Below are 19,252 nucleotides of genomic sequence, written 5' to 3' on the forward strand. Positions count from 1 at the left end.
CTTCACTGTACCTATTCAAAGCTGAGATTGACAACCTTTCACCTCAGCATAAGATGAAGATTATTGAAGAGACAAGGTGGGGCAGTCCAACAGCATTTTGTTCCTGCTCTAACTTCGGCAGGACAGCGGTTTTTCAGTTACCCCTTTAAAGAGCCCGATTCACTGATTTACCCCATTACCCACACTTTGACAAAGTACCACCTCTCATTACATTGTTGACTTCTAACACAAAAGATATATTTCTTATTTTCTAAAGGCTTCTCAGATCTAAAGGCTGCAGAGGGAAGTTACTACTAATTTGGCTTAAATTTCTAAATGTATCTTGCTGCTAATGGAAACTGAGCAACAGGGAGCATGTTTTACCCCAGCCTTTTCTAACGCAGAAGGAACCATTCTCATGCCCACCCAGCAACAGCAAAGCTGGCAATAGACCAGGTTTTAACAGCAGAGGTGACACCCCCAGAATCAGCACAACTGCAGCACTGAAAGAAATAGCCTCAGCATGACTGGAAAATACTTCTTCCAGCATTGACCCTATTTTACTTCACAGAGCTAACAAAAAAAAAAAAAAAAAAAAATCAAGCTTCCAACTGCATTTTGTGCTTATTAATAGCAAACACTTGTCACTGCAGGGTAGAGACAGCTGCTGAAGCAGCTGGACCACAGCTATGTTGCACATGACTCCCTCAGCTGAGAAAGATGAAGCAGCACAAAGCATGACTCTCAAGTGTGCTCTTTATTATTTCTGAAATTCAGATATGTCATCCTAAAACCAACCAAGGCATTGAGAACTTGAGCTATGTAACAGAGCAAAGGTTGCTTATGTCTACAAGCGATTAACAGATTAAGAATACCATAGCACACAACCCTGCACTTTGGCTCGTTAGCTGCAGAAGCACTCTTAACCACACAGTAGGCCTGAGCCATGTTTGCTACTCAGACTGGTCAGACACAAGACAGAGGGGTGCATGTTGATGATATACTCAGAAGTGTTATCACTCTAAGTGATATTTTAGGAAGTATTAAATCACAACCTCAGCAGCAGTTGATTGCTACAGAGCATGAAAATTGCACTACCATAGTAAGAGGACCACGCCTTAAGGAGAAATGGTGCACCTGCCCTACTCAATAACTTACACCAGACTGCTGTTAAAGCAGATAGTGCTTGCTGCTGCACTACACACTAGGGTTAGACCACTCAGCATGCTCCAGGAACAAAGGGCTCTAACAGTGCATCTAAAATGCTACTACAGTGAGCAAAAACCAAAACGAAGCTCTCATTTCTTGAAGTCTCAAACAGCGTACTTCAATAAAGCCAACATTTCTGTATAAACCCTAACTCAATAACCACACTGATCCATAGCATTTGTATTTATTGCATGGAAACAGTATTTGGGCAATAGAGAAAAAGCCTAGAACAAGTCAATGGAAAGCAAGTTCTTCAAGTCAGTTTAGTGCCCTCACCTAATTATAAAGTTTATTTTGCTTCAGATTGTAAAATTCAAACTTCACTAAAGTTAATGAAACAGAAGAGCGGTTTTTAAGTAGAGTCACTGTATAAAAGTACTACTCCTATGTGCTTCCTCAGAAGGAGAAAACCCCAAACCTTCAGCATAAACACTTGCTACCAACTCTGCAAAGATGTCTCAAGGTAGAGGCACTAGTGAGAAAAGGTAGTGCTTCATCCAAACACCACATTAATTAACAGAAGAGAAAATGATGCCTCCAGTTCAACCTGTCTACCTTACAACATGGTGTCATAAGACTGCGCTCAAGTTAGCTTAAGTATTTACAGTGCTTTGCCATACTAAAAGAGGCATAGAACAAGAGTGATAAAGTTTAGGAGCAGCAGCATTAAGGAGTAACTAACAGACAATAGCTTCCACATTCAAAAGAACTGAAGAAAGCAGTACTGCTGCAGCTGTTGGGAAAGCCACACAAGTTAAAGGCAGGGTTACCAAATACTACGGAGGATGGTACAAGCTCACAGGCAGTAAGCTACTCCTCCTGGTTGTTGTTCACACCTTTAACAAAAGGAATTATTTTTCCCCTCACCTCAGCTCTAAAAGCTGCCACTGCCTATTCTGTAGAGTGGAGTCAAGTCATATACAGTCCAGTGCAAACTGGCAAGACTCCAGTTCCAATGCTATTTTTAGATGCCTTATCTCATCTTTAAGATGTCAGTAGATACACAACTTCTTGAACACTCATTTCGACTAGCAAGTTCAGTACAGCTCTCGGAGACCAGGTATATTTTAGCTAAACAGGTATATTTTAGCTAAACAGCACAGCACAAAAAAAACTCACTGTAGGCATAGACTATGCAGCTATGCGTGGCTGTGCCAGTGTGGACAGGCATGAGGACTGCAAACTGCCTGTTGTACAAAGGATCTGAACACTCAAGACAATCCCTTAGTTTCTTTGTGGCAGCCCACAAGATGAGCATACTATGTAAAATTTAGAGTTACTGGTGTTTGGGAACATTTTATTTTGTACATGACAAGATTTTACACCAAGTCAGTTAAATAATACAAATTTACATTCATGAGGAATGTTTTTAGAAAAGTGAACTTAAAAAAATCCTCCTTTACCCTTAAGCCCCATACCATCCCTCAACATTTTACAGTGGAAAAAACCAAAACAATCTAATTCACGTTCCCTCCTAACCCCCCAAATGCAGGACGGTAGTTGAGTGCAGCTTACAGTTCATCTTTCACATCTGTGGATTCCTGTGGAGACAAAGAGAGAATCAGAATCTTCCTTTTTGAAAGTGGAAAAGGTTACAAGAACTGTCCCAGAAGAACTGAACCTAAGTACTTGTTGATGCTTTCCAGAGCCCTAACAGAAGTAGTACAACTTTTAAAGGAGGTATTAAAGTAAAACTTCTGTTCAAATGATAGCATTTTAAGCCTCTACCAGTAGGAGTAAAAAAAAAAAAAAAACAACCAAAAAAACCCCCAAAAAACCCCCACAAACATTTTTTCAGTCTGCTCAAATGTTAGCAGTAGATCTAAGGTACCATTTAATCTTTAATACTTTCTCATGTATCTTTCAGGCACAGTACTAGTGCTTTTAATAGCCCTATTCTACTTGACCACAGAGCTACAAAGCACATCAAGCATTGTTCCTCAAATTTTTTCTTAGATAACCTGACGTTTAACAGTACATAAGTACATCTCAAAGCTATGTATTTGTGCTAGTCACAAGATGTCATCTTGCAGGACTCTTCTGAAAACAATCTGCTAAAGCAGGCCCAGTTGAGACCTCATGTTACCAAGAAACTCTGGAACTGGGAGAGTTCAGCAAATCCATCAAGACATCACTGAACTACAGACATTAGCTAAGGGAAGGCTGGCTTCACACAACAGTTGAACTGTTTAGAGGTAGTGTTGTTTTAAGTCTGTACTGTAAGCATTTGAAACTATACTCTTGCCAATTTGTTGACATTGTTGCCCACAAGTTGTGGAAATCCAACAGGTAACATTAAGTCAATAGTAGAGGATTTGCTGTTTTCTTGCGATAGGACATTCTGCTACACTCTCTTAAGTATGTTCAAAGTTGGAGCTAAATTAAACTTAAGTGTTTTCTTCTTACAATACAGTTTGATAAGGAATGAAATACCATTTGTCCTGCAGTTTTTTTTTCCCCCTCCAAGAAACACTTGAAAAACCTCATGCTAAAAACTAGTGTCATGAAAGGCAAAGTGGACAAGTTTGTTCCCAGGAAGTACCATGGACAAAACTGCACATAAATATTGTTAAGAAAAAAGTCAAACTTGAAACCTTACCTTCTGTGTTTCACTGTCTTCAGCATCAGCATCCACCTCCTCTTCTTCATCTTGCTCTGCCTCCTCAGCTACATCTTCAGGCTCTTCAGGTTCCTCCTCCACCTGTGGGAAGGTCACAAGCAATTTCCTTTATTTGCTTAGGATGATTACTAGTTGTGGACTAGCTAAATACAGGCTATGGAAGTACTCACTATCAGTTCCTAACATTTGCCCCAAGCTACCTGAATGAGAAAGCAAGTTCTGTTTAGCACTGATACACTATCATGCCTCCTCTAGCAAGATACCCAGCAAAAGTTCTTGCACAGCATTATAAAAACCCGTATTATTTACATCTACTTAGAATTTCTCCATTAATGATACAGGCCCAAGCGCCTTTGGCCTCTAATCTACTCCCACAGAACAACCACTTAGCTAAGGACAGGACAATACTTGAGAAGCATAATTAAAGAGCAGAATCCCAAGCAATGGTAAAGAAGAATGGAAGGGAAGACATGAGCATGAGCTACAGACTCATCAGTTTCTCACTCAGGTACTTGAACTGAGCTCCTGGTGGTCCACTTAAACGTAGGAAGCTGGCTACACTTCATTTTATGCAAGCCTATCAAGTATCTGCTTTTTAAGATGTAGCACTGACAAGTCAATTATCAGCCCCAAGTTGAAGGCAAACCAACCTTTGCATCCAGGTCGATGTTTAAACTTAAACGAAGCATCCTTTCTATTCTGTCTCCATATTCCTTAGTGTCTGGTAACATATATCCTGATCTTAAAGTTGCAGTTTCAAACAATACCACTGCAAGATCTGAAACAGTTTTGTCATCTTCATTTTCCTAACGTGCAAGAACATAGAGACAAAAACCAAACAGAACTGTTAACTAGGCTGTTTGCAGTCAAGTAGTCAGTATTTCACTACTGTTATTGGCTTACCTTGACTCGCCTCAGCATGTCCTTGATCAATGGATGCCTGGGGTTAATTTCAAATGTCTTCTTTTGGCTAGCATAGTAACTGAAAGCAATAGAAGTTACACCACTAAGTTCTGAAGTACAGGACACAGCTATGTCTTTAAACTCAGGAATACTGATTACAGCCACAGTAACAAGTGTATTAACCCCCCCAGCCCCACTTTACTACTAGCTTAACTCTAAAAAGCATTGAATTTACTAAGACAGCTCATATTCTCTCGTCACCAAATGACAGATAGCAAGTGTCACTGACGAGTCTTGCTCACCAGGCAGCTTTACATACTGGGCTTTGAAATGGCAATGTAAGTACGATGGGGACTGCAACTGGGTTGTTAAGTGACCTAAAAATATGAAGGATCATCTGAACCAGATGGAAGCTCTTCATGCCCACATCAAACAAGGGAAGCCATCAACTACATTTCATGTCTGCCACTACATAACAGAAAGCTTACTTGGTAGATATATCCTTCCCAGTTTGGTAAGCTTGAGCCTTCATGATTCTTTCCATGTTACCAGACCATCCATACTGACTAGCCACAAGAGCACAGGGAGACTGAGTTAAACGCTGAGATAATACAGCTTTTTCAATCTGTAGAAAAAAAAAAGCCTTAATTTTAGTTCATAGGGCTAAAAGCTTATACTAGAAATAAACTGAACAACTCTGAAATCTCGTCACTTCAATAATGTTAGAGTTAGAATGTAATCTTACAGCTTTCAGAAAATATTGAACTTATCTATTCACAAAAAGACAGAGAAGCTACTATCAAGTCTATGCTCAAAGAATCTGCAAGGTGTGTTGTAGCAAGTACAATGGCATTTACAAATAAGCATTACATATAGCACAACATTTTACCTTGTCTTTTAGCGCTTTGTCTTTCATCCAGTTCAAGAGTGGCTCAAATTCCTTTTCCAAGGCCTCCCGACTCTCCTTAGACTTTTCACTTTCTTCAAACTTAACTCCTTCTTTTGCTACATTCTGAAACCTCTTCCCATCAAACTCTGGCAGAGCCTGAATACAGTATTCATCTACAGGTTCAGTCAGATAGATCACTTCATAGCCCTTTTTCAGAAGGCGTTCAACAAATGGCGAGGACTCAGCCTAAGATGACAAAACAGATCAGATGCCAGTTCAATTGCACTGGTACCAGCTGCCACCGAAACCTGTATAACTATGACAATTATTTGTACTAGGACAACTGAACTCCAGCAGTAACATAAGCATTGAATCTCCACATTTACAGCAAATACAGTTCACAGTGTTTATGGTACTTTTAACTAGGAGCCGTAGTATTTCTTCCCTTCCCTCTTTCTTTCATGCTCACATACCTCCTTTCTGCTGGCACCTGCCATAAAATATATTTTGTCTTGCTTCTCTTTCATTCTTTCCACATACTGGTCAAGGCTTGTGAGGTTACTTTCATGATTAGAAGACTGGAAGCGAAGAAGTTTAGCCAGTCGTGTACGATTGGAGTGATCTTCAATAACTCCAAGCTTTACATTAGTACCAAACTCCTTCCAGAATGTGTCATTGTATTTTTCCTCTGCGATTTTCTTGATCATATCAAGAGTTTTGCGAACGAGTTTCTTTCTGATCACCTAAAAAAGCAGCAATACCAAGTTGTAACAATAAGCACTTGAAAGAACCCTCAAGTTCAACCCACTGCAAAGGATGGATTCAAGACACTTAGTGTCCCTGATTTAAAGTGAAGGGAGATCGTCCAAAAATAGCAATGTTTGGGTTTCATATCCTTTGATTCACACTCCATGTATAAAGTTAAAATTAATCAAGCTATTATTTTTCTACATCTTGCTATTGTCATGTGTTTACAATGAAGGAACTTAAGATCAATTAGCTTACCTTTAGCAATTTATGCTGCTGAAGTGTTTCACGAGATACATTCAAAGGAAGATCATCAGAATCCACCTAATTGAGGAAGAAACTTCTTAAGTATAGCGAATAATATTTGAATTTTTTTTTTAAAAAAACAAACAAATGCAAGTAAGACTTCTGGTACTTACAACACCCTTAACGAAGTTAAGATATTTGGGCATCATGTCATGGAAGTCATCCGTGATGAACACTCTTCGAACATAGAGCTGAATTACAAGAGGAAACAGGAGTCAGGTTATGGTTTTGGTGTTTTGTTAAGATAGATATCCATACTCGGACTTGCTTGTCCTACCTTAATGAAATCACTTTTTTTGGATCCATATTCATCAAACAGGCCACGTGGAGCAGAATTAGGAACAAATAAGATAGATTTGAAAGTTACTTCTCCTTCAGCAGTGAAGTGGATGTAAGCCATTGGGTCATCATGATCCTGTGAAGAGAGAATTATTTCAATTGACGTGGAGAAAATATCAGTGAGTTAACACATTCCCAGTAATAACGTGAGTTTGTGACATAATTATTTTACAATTAAACTATCTAACCATGCTTTATTAGAATCTATGATGGAGACAAAAATTCCAGAATCAGATCTATTACGACTTTTTTCAGTTGGTGCGTTTTTTTTAACCCCTTTTTACAAGCCAATCACCAAAAAGTTAACCAGTAGCACAGTAAGAGACTCCCAAGTAACACAGTACATTGTATTTACACATAAAGACTATGTTGCTTCTAGAAAGCTTTATCTTCCTCTTTCTTCCACCCTCTACAACACAAGCACCACCACCAGTCTTAGATTAAATAAAAATTTCCCTGTGGACATTTAAACACATCAATAAACTCCATATGAGCTGGAACATATTACTTCTCAAACCTAGTCCACCCATCACTGGAGTGGCAGTACCTTATCTCTGGAAAAAAGATTAGATCTTGACTGAGATGCTACACCTCCTAGGCTCTCTGCAATACACTCTGTCTACTAACAACAATTAATTCATTCTTCAGAAATAGCTTACCCTATAAGCACTGAGTTTTGCTTACACAGCAAGAGATCCTATAGCAAACTTCTTGCTTTGGAACAATCTTGAGGCTCAGAGCTTACCTTGGAAAAGGTTTTGTAAAAAGCTTTGTACTCATCTTCTTCAACTTCTTTAGATGGTCTCTGCCAGATTGGTTTTATGTCATTCATGAGCTCCCAATCCCAGACAGTCTTTTCAACCTAAGTATGCAAACATCGCAGCATAATAAAGACTCATTCTTTACTTCAGGTTAAGTCAGTTAAAGAAACTCCACAGGCTAAGTCATGAAATAGCACATCAAAAATACACGCTCTCTCTAATCTACAAAATAAATTATGCAATGGCCTGGATATTCTCATTCAAGTACACACATTAGCGTAACAGACGGGAACAAAACTGAAGTCTACACTACAGTGTGCCCTATGTACATTTAACACATTCACTGAGTATCAGTATTTCTGTTCCACTGCCATTCTGGAAAAAAAACCCCAACAACCAAACTTTCCAGCAGAATATACTCTATTTATACTAGTCAGTGTCAGATTATTGAAGTCTACTACCATTTCAAACAGTTCACTCATTTATAATTAGTTCTAGGACTAGTTAGTTCTGGGACTACTGCCTCAGAAGGCTATTGTCAGTCATTTGCATGATTTCAACCAAGTCTGTTTTGTTTACAACCTTCTTTCTTAACAAGATCTCTAATTGCACTTAAACAGAATTGCTGTTTGAAACCATACACACTACTGAAGTGCACTTCTGGAAGACTACCTATGGAAACTATTGAACTATCTGACAAAAGTAACAAAACCCCAAGCTTGACAAAGATTACCTTCTTAGTTTTTGGTTTCTTTTCTTCTTCCTCTTCCTCAACTGCAGCTTCATCATCATCTGCTTCTTCTTTCTCCTTTGCTTCCTCCTCTTCAATGGGTTCTTCAACAGTCTCTGTCTAAAGAAACAATTGAAAGTAAGGTCTTGGTCTGCTTGAGTTCCTACTAGGTATCTTCTAGCATTCTCTCTGAATAGCTTAATTTCTCAGAGCAGCAGTTTAACTTGTGTTATTTGCCTATCACAAGCATTTCTTTATAGGGACCTAAGGTTCTGTAGTTGCATTTTTTCACGAATACATGATTTCCTTCAACACACTGGGAGGTCACTGTACTCAAATGTGTTTTTCCATAGCTTTCCACATAATGCTAATCAGAGGCTTTTGTGATTTTAAGTTAGTGCTACATCACAAAACCAAAAACAGGCCTAGAAGTTAAGACACTGCCCTGTTTTCAGGAGGGCACCTAACCATGGCCCTGCTTGAGAACTTACCACAGCTTCCAGCTACCAAAAAAAGCCATTGGAAGAAAGATCTTAGTGAAGAGTGCACTCTGGCTCCTTCAGTAAAGTTCTTTGAGTCAAAATACAACCAAGTTCCTTTAAAAGTTTGTGATTTTTAGCACCATACTAACTTCTGGAGAGCAAGTAACTAGTAAAATACCAGCCAGAAGAGTCAGGAATGGAAGAATTTTAGAAATTAGACAAATAGAAGCTCTACAGTGCACCCTCATTAAAGATTGGGTCAGACAATTTTCACAACCACAGCTCATACTGTACAATGCTCAGTTAAATACACTTACCTTGCTGCTCCACACATATATGGGGAAGTTTATGAACTGTGAGTATTTCTTAACTAGATTTTTAACAGTGTCCAGCTCAAGATAATCAGATGCTTCCTCCTTCAAGACAAGGCTAAAGAAAATTTAAAAAAGAACTTAAATCAAAGTGCTTGACAAGTATTTGAAAATAGTTTTACAGGAGGAGATGCATTTTCCTACTGTTGCAGCTATAGCGATGCAAATTCATGCAAGTGAGCTTTTATTAGTTCAGCTGCAACTATTTCTTAAAAAATACGATCCCTAAATGGCTCCAACGACAAGAAGGGGACAATTGTTTTCAACAACTGGGGCAAAAGACAATATCCAGAAGTCTAAATGAAAACCTCAAATCATATTGATAGTTACCAGGGCCTTGATAGACTCTCACTGGCTTTACTTGGAACTAGAGCACTGAGATCAATCTTTTCACACTAAGTGCTTTCTAAACCCAGACGAAATAAATGTATCTGCTCACAAAAGTGATAAAAATACAATTGTCAACTACATCTAGTTTGAAATTTGCATTAGAGCAGTCTCATTGCTATATAAACAGCAGCCAGTTTCCAAGAGGAAGCTCTACAGCCCCTGTATAGGTTTCCACAGTGCTGAGGAACTGAATCAAGTTTGCAGGCAGCTGAACTGCCTGGAATTACTTGCCAACAGTTAATTGTCAAGATGTTACTAGTTTTCTCAGTTCATCTAATGGAATGTGAAGCAAACTACATTATCATTCCACATTTGTTCTGGATGAAGTTAATAGTTTGCATGTTTCTATTAAACTGAAAAAAGCTGTATTTCAAGAATCAAACAACACACCAGTCATAATGCTAAAGTAATTCATACATTCCAACAAGAAAAATGTACCCGCACAATTTATTTTTTTCTTTTAAACACAAAGAAACGTAATACTTACGTTATGGTTGTGCCACGTCCTAAAGTGTTTCCTCTTGGGTCATCAATCACAGAGAATTCATTTGAATCTGACTCCCAAATATGCTGAGTATCATTGTTGTGTTTTGACGTGACAATAACCCTGTCTGCTACTAAGAAAGCAGAATAAAAGCCAACACCAAACTGGCCAATTAACTCAGATGTTGACTGGCTATCATCTTGCATTTCAGTCATCTTATTTAAGAATTCACTTGTACCAGACTTTGCAATGGTACCCAGGTTTTTAACTAACTCCTCTTTCGTCATGCCAATACCCGTATCTGTAACATGAAGCATGTTCTTCTCTTTATCACACTAAAAAAAAAAAAAAAAAAAGATAAAGATGCAGGTTAACTTCACTGTTCATCTTAATACATAACACACTGCCATGGAAAAATGGTAAGTAAAGTAGCAGCTATTCAAATCCAAACATGCCTGACTACAATAAGTGAGATATACAGTAAATACAGAAATGAAAACCTGCCTTCAAAGTATTTCAATACTTCAGTTACTCTTCATAGAATCAGGAATATATTTTAAAAGAAGAGTAGTCTTTGATAAAATTAATAGCACAGGTCCTGATATGGTCCAAGTTTGTATTTGCATTAGCATTAAGCAAAAAACTTAATGATGCACTATCTTTTTACATTCCTCCCACCATTTCTCTGTAAAAGATGATTGTACCTAATGCTTCTTACCTTGATTTTGACCGTAAGTTCCTCATTACCAGCAAGAGCATTTTCATCAGTTAATGATATTAACCGTATCTTATCCAAAGCATCTGAAGCATTTGAAATAAGTTCCCTCAGGAAAATCTGAAACAGAAAACAGTAGTCAGGAATACCAGAACACATACAAACAGTTCTAACATGTTCTACTGATAAAGGCACTAACCTCTTTGTTTTTATATAAAGAATTGATAATAAGTTTCATCATTCTGTTCACTTCTGCTTGAAATGCAAACTTCTCAGATTTTTCTCTTAGTTCTTTGATCTGGGATGCATTTAGGCCGTCTAGCTGGATAGCTTCTTCCTCTCTGTTACGAGAATGAAAACCTGTCAAGTAATCTTGTCCACAAACATATCACTAATTTTATCATCTAGCAACAGCAGTAACAGTCTAGTTAGAACAACACTAAGATCCTTGATCACTGACACAGCCCGAAACTTACATGGTTAAATGAGGCAAGTGCAAGACTACCTATCCTCAACTGCATAACCTTGATCTAAAACTGGAGTGAAAAATCCATGCTTGCAAGTAAGGCTTTTTTCCTAGAAAGAAATTCAGGGAAGAATACAAGTTAAACCCACTATAATCTTCAGCATATGGTATACCTCACAGGAGGTGAGGCAATTCACAGGTATAGAGCCACTTCACCAGTAGGCACTCAATTGACACAATTTACCACATTCAGCTACATGTAAGAGTAAGCTCCTATTAATTTACAGGTTTTTATACAGCTATTGATACTGGAGAAGAGCAAGTTGAACATTTCTGAATCCAAGTTCTCAGGCTCAATTCTATTTAGAAGCAAATAATGTTTCCAGAAATATTTTCTTTCAGCTGACTAGCTCTCTCTTTTGAACAGTGTTCTCTCCTGTTTCTGAGGCTTTAGGCATTACTGATGCTCTAACCGACCGTTCAAAAAACAAGAGAAAGCCTAAACGTTTCACAATTATCTTACCCAGAATCTCAGGTACTAACCTCTGAACAACTTCATCATCTGTTCGAGACCCTTCTCTGCTTTTACCCAAGTCATCTTCCACGGTCCCGTCCACATCCACTTCATCAGCTCTAACGGATACTGGGAAAACAAGGAATCCAACGCCCTGAGCTTCATCCGCACTAGACACTACTGAAGCTCTCTTCCTACCCCACCTCACGGCTTTAGGTTCAGTCCCGTCCCTCCACTCCCAATCCCCGAGGAAAGTTCGGCCCAACCAGAGACATCAGCGGCGGGGGAAGGGGACGGACCCTCCCGCCCACCCCGTGACGGCGCATGAGCCGTGTTAGACCTACCGGCCCCCTCCCCCCGCCACGCCGCTCCCCGGAGAGCGGCGCCGGCACCAGCCCGCGGAGAGCAAGGCGGGAGGCCGCGCATCGCTCTCCCCCTCCCCTCGGCTCACCTGCGGGGAAAAAAAGCGGGAACGGGGGAAGACCAAGGGGTGCTCCCGCCCCCCCCCCCCCCGACGCCATGGGCCCCCACCTCGCTTTTCGTCGGCCTCTGTCGCCCACACCCCAGCAAAACGGTGGGGAAAGAGGCGGGGGGGGGGGAGGACGAGGAGGGAGCCTGTTGCCCAAGATCCCAACCCCCGCCCCCCCCCACACCACCACCACCACCTGCCAGAAGCTTCCAGAAGCCCGCAGGCACGGGCACTCACCCGCCAGGAGCAGCGTGCACGCCAGAGCGAGCCCCCACACCGACTTCATAGCGACGTGGGTTGCGGTCGCAGAAGAGAACGGCCCCAGGCGCCCCTGCCTCGCGCTCGCGCTCGCGCTCCCGAGCCCGCCGCCGCCGGCCGCAGCCCCCTCCCCGCACCGTCGCTGAGCCCACGGAGGCGGCCGCGGCCCTCCCCCTCCGCCTTATCAACCCGGGGCGCTGGGGGGTGGGGGAGCCGCTCCGCCACTCGCCAATTGGAGCGCACCACGCCAAACATACAGCCAATGGGAAGCACGGGAGGGAGAGGCCGGCAGCTATCGCCGCCAATCGTGGCTTTCCATGTGCGGTTTCCTGCGGACGGAGCGTGGCCGGCGCCGATTGGCCGGGCGGAGGGGCGCTTGGCCAATGGTTTCCGCGGAGGGCTTTTACTGGCATGGCCTCTCGTTATTTTTTTTTTCTAATAAATAAACTGTTAACGTTTAACGCCGAGGCCATGCGGGCCGCAGCCACTGCGGCCGCGTCCAGGAGCGATAAGGTTAATCGCCGCATGTGAGGCACACTCCGACCGCTTCCGGGGACACCCAGGATGTTTATTGGGGAGACGGTTGCTATGGCACCCGACGCTTCCGGTCGCGGCGGCTCCACCCCCGGGTACTAAAGAGGAGCGGCCCAGTAGCAGCAACAGTACCCGGCTTGGGCCGCTGCAGCCGATGGCAGAGGACGGGCGGCGCTGGCATGTCCCTCCCCTCAGCCCCGGCAGACGGTGGATCCCTCCCACCGCCCCCTACGGCAGGAAGGAGTGCGGGCGCCGTAGCGCCGCGTTGCATGCCGGGAGCTGTAGTCCGCACCGGCGAGGGGCAGCGTGCACCCCGTCGCCGTGGCGAAGAGCGAGGCGGGGCGCCATTACAGGCCCCCGCTCCCCTCCTCGGCAGGTGTTCAGTGGCCCCTTCGCTGTCTTTGTTGCCCAGGTCTCGGCTCTCCGCGCCCCTCTAGCATGTCTAGTGCCTCACATGGCCGTGAGAGAGCTTGGCTGGCCTCAGTGGAGCTGCCCCGAGGGCTCCTCTCTGGGGACCGTCAGTGTTCATGGAGGATAAAGCAAGCTGGGTGCTTAGCAGGTCTCCATGTTTTCTTGCTTTCCAGTGCTCATCTGGGCCACCATTCTCCAGTGAGCTTGTTAGCGCTCCTTAGCCTCCCCTGGGGTGCCGTTGTTTATTTGTTACTGGTTCTTCCTTCCCCACCGTGGAGCGGGGCCCTAGCAGCTGCTTCCATGTGCCACTGGTGTGAGGGGATTGGGGAGTGCACAGACAAACTGCTCTGCCAGTGTCCCTATCAGGGGAAGGTCAGTGTGTAAAGGAACTGGTATTTGTGGAACAGTAAAAGGTAAGCCCAATACTCAGAAGATGGGATGTTCCCATCCTTTTTCAATATTCCTTTCAGGGATTGCAGTTTGTAAAATGAAGCATGCTGCATGCAAATTCTGCAGTGCATTGCTCGTAACAACTTCTGGTTTTTAAGTTGTGAAAGCTGACAAGTGATTAAATATAATATACTTATTTTGTATGTTAGTAAGCTACTTGAAACATCTTAATGGACTCCCCTTGCTTTCTTGAAAAAGTCTGCCCTGGCTTTCATGTGCCAGTCACCTGTTTTGTCTTACACGTGTTCAACATTAGATTGGGGGAAAAAAATACCTGTCAAGCAATGATTTGATGAACTCTGTACTTACAAAGGAGTGCATTTGAAAGCTATTCATCTGAGATGTTCAATACAAAAAATAAAAACAAAACTCACTCTGTTTATGACTTCACAAACACTGAAAATAGTCTATCAGTAGCTAAAAGTCTTGGTGAAAATAAGCTTATCATCTTTAGTTAAAAAAAACCCCTCAGTGTTATTTCTTTTTATCCTACTGATAATGAAAGTTTATAGAATTGGAAAGGAGTCTCTGTATTACAGTAAGTAATGGTTATCTTTAGGTTCTTCTTAATGAAGATAAGATTTGATCTGACCTATTTAAAAATAATAATGAAGCTTTTCTATATGATTTGCAGTTTCAATAGCTGTTTTTCAGAAGTTGCTGCTTCACTGATCACAAATTACAAGAAAAGGAAGAAGGAAAGTTACTCACCCAAAACGTATGTGAGAATGGCCATGAAAAAGAAGCATGAGAGGTCAGTGTCAGGGTTGTAAGTAAAAAATTGTCTGGCGGGTTTTTGTGGAGACCTGTGTGTGTTATAGTTTATCTGCCCTCTTTGTCCAATTAACTGACAGAGATTGGCCAATTAAAAATTTGGTTTATTAAAGCAAGCGACCAGTAAGCAAAACAGCGCTGGGCGGCCGGGGAGTCTCCTGCTCCGCCAACGGCGCGCGCCGAGATAGCAAACCGCCCCATTCTTATACAGTAAAAACAATAAATATTTCGTTGATGCTTATACATATTCATTACCTAAACCCACCTACTCTCGCTTCGTATGTTAATTAGCTTATCAGTCCTTCGCGCTTGCGCAAATTCTCCCAGGAATTGTGGGCGAGGGTCTTCGGGGGTCTTTTGGGAGGAAGGCCGTAGGTCTTCTTCACGGTGTACTTTTCACCTTTGCCTGGAATGTGCTGTTCCCACAAGTTGGCAGTGTCCTTATCAGTCTGAGCCGATTCGTGTCCTTCTTGAACAAGGAGATTTATGTGATGGGTGCCATCCTGTTTTCGAATCCTTGCTCCTTTTAATCACTCCCTCACTCCCTCGAGATAATGTGAGACTGTTTCTTGCTCCAAACGAGACTTCCCTCTCCCACTAATTGCTTCTTCAAACTATATGGTTAGAAAGTTACTGGTTTTATACCCTTCATCTTTATGAGCGCCCCCCCCGCTCCCTCCTTTCGCAGTCCTGCATGCCGTTTATACATAGCCAGGTGCCTGTGGCTGACCTTGTGTATTTAATGTAACTTTCTTGTGGCCGACTTTGTGTATTTCATATAACTCTCCATTGTTCTGACAAGGTTTGATGAACAAACAGCTCACAGTTTATTACAATCCCCCCTTTTTCTTTTCACTATTTTGTTCATCAAATCGCTTAAGCACCTGCTGGCTCAAAATGAGGGTCTCCTCCACCTCCGGTATTCCTCCCAGAGGTTCATGCTTGACTCTCATAAGCATCAAATGAGCTGCTTCTAATCTGTTTTTTACAATTGTAACTACTCTATTGAATATACAGGGTCCAAAAGTTAATACCAGTATTAATATAATCAAGGGTCCTTCAATGGTAGATGGTAATGTGGTAAGCCAAGGAGAGTGGTTAAACCAGGACTCATACCAGCTTTGTTGCGTTTCTTGTTCTCGTTTTCGTTTTTCTAGGCCTTCCCGAAGTTTTGTCATAGTATCCCTTACAATCCCTGTGTGATCAGCGTATACACAACATTGTTCTCCTAAGGCAGCACATAGCCCACCTTGTTGTAGAAACATTAAATCTAACCCCCTTCGGTTTTGTAGTACCACCTCTGATAATGATCTAACAGATTTTTCCAAGGCAGTTATTGATTGTTCAATTCTTACCAAGTCTTCGTCTACTGCTATTCTAAGTGATTGAAATTTCTGATTTTGTTGGACCAATGATGTTATTCCTGTGTCCGCGCCTGTTGCTCCTACAGCTATCAAAGTGGCTATTGTCAAAGCCGTAAAGGTAAATGGTTCTCGTTTCTGTAAGTGGTGACTCTGGGTATTCTGGTTATTATGCACAAATTCCTCAGGGTGGTATATGATCCGGGGGTTTATCATTACTTGGATGCAATATTCCTCATATTCGTTGAACAATTTAAGAGATAAACAGGGAGTGATTCCAGTTTTGGAACAGATCCATTTGGTGTTACGGGCTGGTATTAGCCAATCAGCAGGGGGCTTCCCTTTCAGGGAAGCTCTTATCTTGCATAATTTATTTTTCTCTGGGGGTACATTCCCAATACATCTCCCTTGTCCCGATACATGTTGCATCGTCAGGCCTGGTTTTCGACCTTCAGAATCCCATAAACATTGTATTGGGTTTGAACCATTTACCCTTTTCGCCTTTGAGTGGATGCCTATTGCCTCATAGAAGGGAGGTCTAGTATCGTAACACAACCAGCAATGTTGGGTCATATTTGGGTTTGTGTGGTTTAATACTAGGTAACTGGCTTGCATCAGTTTCCAAAGAGGGTTATCCCCAGAGTTTTCGTCAGGGGTTTGGATGGCTTGGGTACTATTCATTACAATAACTTTCGTTACATCACCCTCTGTTTCCTTGACCAAACTATCAGTCAATGTCTGGTCGGGGTCTGTTTTCTTAGCCATATCATCAGTCAGGACCTGGTTGGGGCCTACTGGCAGTGGATCATTCGAGGCTGGTTTCTTTTTAATGTGTATTAGCCCACCTCTATCTTGCCCTAGTTCCTTATAATAACGAACTCCCCAAGTTCTTCCTACTAGCCAGCTAGGGTCCTGAGGTCGGGTCACATTCAAGTGCCAGTAGTTGCAACTCCACTTTGCGATACTGACAGACCCACTTCTATCCAGTGTACGTACCACTTGCGGCTTACATCCATAAGGGGCCCAAGATACCTTCAAGAAGGGATCTTTTCCAGGCTCTGGAATCCACTGGTTAGCAATTGTTTCACAACCCCAGTATGCGCAAAAATGTTGTCCTGGTTGGTTACAATACGATTTCCCAGGGTTAGAGCTCGGGCATAGATAAAATGGTGTACCTTCATTTTTACACGCTCCATCTACTGGCGCTAACTGACACAGAGTGGTCTTAAAGGCAGGGGCCCCTGGAGTTATTATAGTTTGTATGACTTTATCATCATCATTGTCCACTTGATGCAGTGTCCATTCGAATGGCTGATGAGCTTGGTGGCTCAGTTTCCCCCATGTTTGTGGTAACATTAAAAACAGAATAGTCAGGACGTACCGAAAAGGGTGAAGCCTCCAATTTTGTTTTAAGCCAATTTGACTAGTGCCTTTTTCCCATTTGGAACCTCGGGGCCTTTTCACTTGGAGGGCCTTTAAATCATCTGCAGTGACAGCGGTCAGTTCTCCACAGCACCTTGTCCCTCCACCTCGCTCGTCAACTCGGTTGCTTCGAGCTACGAGGAATGTCATCTTCTTGGTGGCAAGGACAATCTTCAGGAGAAATGTGATAGTGAATCGGCCCTCACTTATTTATTTTCTGTTCGGCTCCCGATTCTCCTGGGAGTAGCACTTTGGTATTTTATTTTTAAATTGTTTAAACGAGGCTACTCCTGTTTTCGGCACTTCCAAAGATATGTAAGTTCCTTCCCTGCTACTACCAAACTTATTATTACAATTAATATGAACTATGTGACACATCACTTTTCTTAAAGGATCATATATATAATGATAATTACAATTACAACCACAATTCTGATTTCAATATAGTCCTTATGTATCTATGTATTTTCCAGGTCTCCAAGTGTGGTTCTTCTGTAAAAAAAAGGTTAACAAGCGAAGCGTCTCCGCCTTACCAATATATGTTCATTGCTCAGTTCAATTTATTAGTCTGTCTTTTTCTTCGCAGTTTTAATTTCAAGGTATTCGGGTCTCCAGAGCTCTCCCACTGCTCCTCGGAGATGGGTCCTTTTATCCGGCTGGCATGGGTCCACCCCCGTTCAGCAGTCCGGATGGCGGTTTCTGTAGTGAGTAAAACAAGATAAGGCCCTTCCCAGCGGGGAGTTAGTGAGGACTCCTTCCATGACCTAATTAAAACGTTATCTCCAGGTTGTATATTGTGTATTGCAATGTCCAACGGAGGCCTTTGTACTGCTAAGCCTTTATCTCGCAATTGTTTCCTCATAGACATGAGTTGGATTATGTACTGTTTCAGTTGTAAATTTTCAGCCTGGGGATGATCTCGGGGAACCTCCAAATCATAAGGCATTCCATATAACATTTCGAAAGGGGAGATTCCCACATCCGTGCGAGGTTGGATTCTAATATTTAATAAGGCTAAGGGAAGGCATTTTACCCAAGATAATTTGGTCTCCATCATTAATTTGGTCAGTTGTTTCTTTATCTCACCGTTTACCCGCTCTATTTTTCCCGAACTCTGTGGGTGCCAGGGTGTATGATATTCCCACTTGGTCCCCAAAGCAGTAAAAACTTCTTTTATGATTTTTGAAGCAAAATGTGGTCCCCTATCAGAGTCAATAGTTTCAATAGAGCCATACCTAGGTATCACATTTTCAAGCAATAGTTTTGTCACCGTTTGGGCAGTGGCCCTGACTGTTGGAAATGCTTCTACAAAGTGTGTTAAATGATCTGTTATTACCAACAAATATCTATACTTGCCTACTTTCGGTAGTTCGGTGAAGTCTATCTGAATTTTGGCGAAGGGTCGGTGAGCCAAATCTCTTCCCCCTAATGGTCTTTCTCTTAATTGGTGCTTGTTCACTTTTTGGCAAATTAGGCAATCTCCAATTATTCTTTTTGCTATATTATATACCCCAATGCAAGCATATTTTATGGCAAATTGATCTACTAGTGCTTGAACCCCCCAGTGGGTGTTTTCATGGTACTTGCGCATGATTCTTATAGCCATAGTTTTTGAAATGACCTCTCGTCCATCAGGAAGTTCCCATTCTCCAGATTTGACTTCCCTTG

General features: G+C 42.1%; 1 protein-coding gene across 1 annotated transcript; it reads right to left on the reverse strand.

Annotated features, from left to right (window-relative positions):
* Positions 1 to 717: 717 nt before the first annotated feature.
* Positions 718 to 12,751, reverse strand: HSP90B1 (heat shock protein 90 beta family member 1). Its single transcript, XM_086754348.1, has 18 exons — positions 12,612 to 12,751; positions 11,935 to 12,034; positions 11,125 to 11,266; positions 10,929 to 11,045; positions 10,214 to 10,545; positions 9,283 to 9,394; positions 8,487 to 8,603; positions 7,738 to 7,854; positions 6,931 to 7,068; positions 6,767 to 6,844; positions 6,606 to 6,671; positions 6,074 to 6,343; positions 5,601 to 5,846; positions 5,200 to 5,336; positions 4,712 to 4,790; positions 4,459 to 4,614; positions 3,788 to 3,889; positions 718 to 2,729 (listed from the first exon to the last, which is right to left on the reverse strand). Exons 1-18 carry the CDS (start codon positions 12,658 to 12,660, stop codon positions 2,700 to 2,702), a joined length of 2,388 nt encoding a protein of 795 aa, XP_086610474.1. The 5' UTR covers positions 12,661 to 12,751; the 3' UTR covers positions 718 to 2,699.
* Between the last annotated feature and the right edge of the window lie 6,501 nt (positions 12,752 to 19,252).

Source organism: Chlamydotis macqueenii, chromosome 1, assembly GCF_036417535.1.
Source record: "Chlamydotis macqueenii isolate bChlMac1 chromosome 1, bChlMac1.mat, whole genome shotgun sequence".
Taxonomy (NCBI): Eukaryota; Metazoa; Chordata; class Aves; order Otidiformes; family Otididae; genus Chlamydotis; species Chlamydotis macqueenii.

What these genes read in the sequence shown, in the direction of transcription:
- HSP90B1 (XM_086754348.1), bottom strand. Translation starts at nt 12,660, where the DNA reads ATGAAGTCGGTGTGGGGGCTCGCTCTGGCGTGCACGCTGCTCCTGGCG. An exon ending in GGACGTGGCACAACCATAAC is followed by an intron (nt 9,395 to 10,213) that starts GTAAGTATTACG and finishes AATTTTCTTTAG; the next exon opens with CCTTGTCTTGAAGGAGGAAG. An exon ending in TATATGTGTGGAGCAGCAAG is followed by an intron (nt 8,604 to 9,282) that starts GTAAGTGTATTT and finishes TTGTTTCTTTAG; the next exon opens with ACAGAGACTGTTGAAGAACC.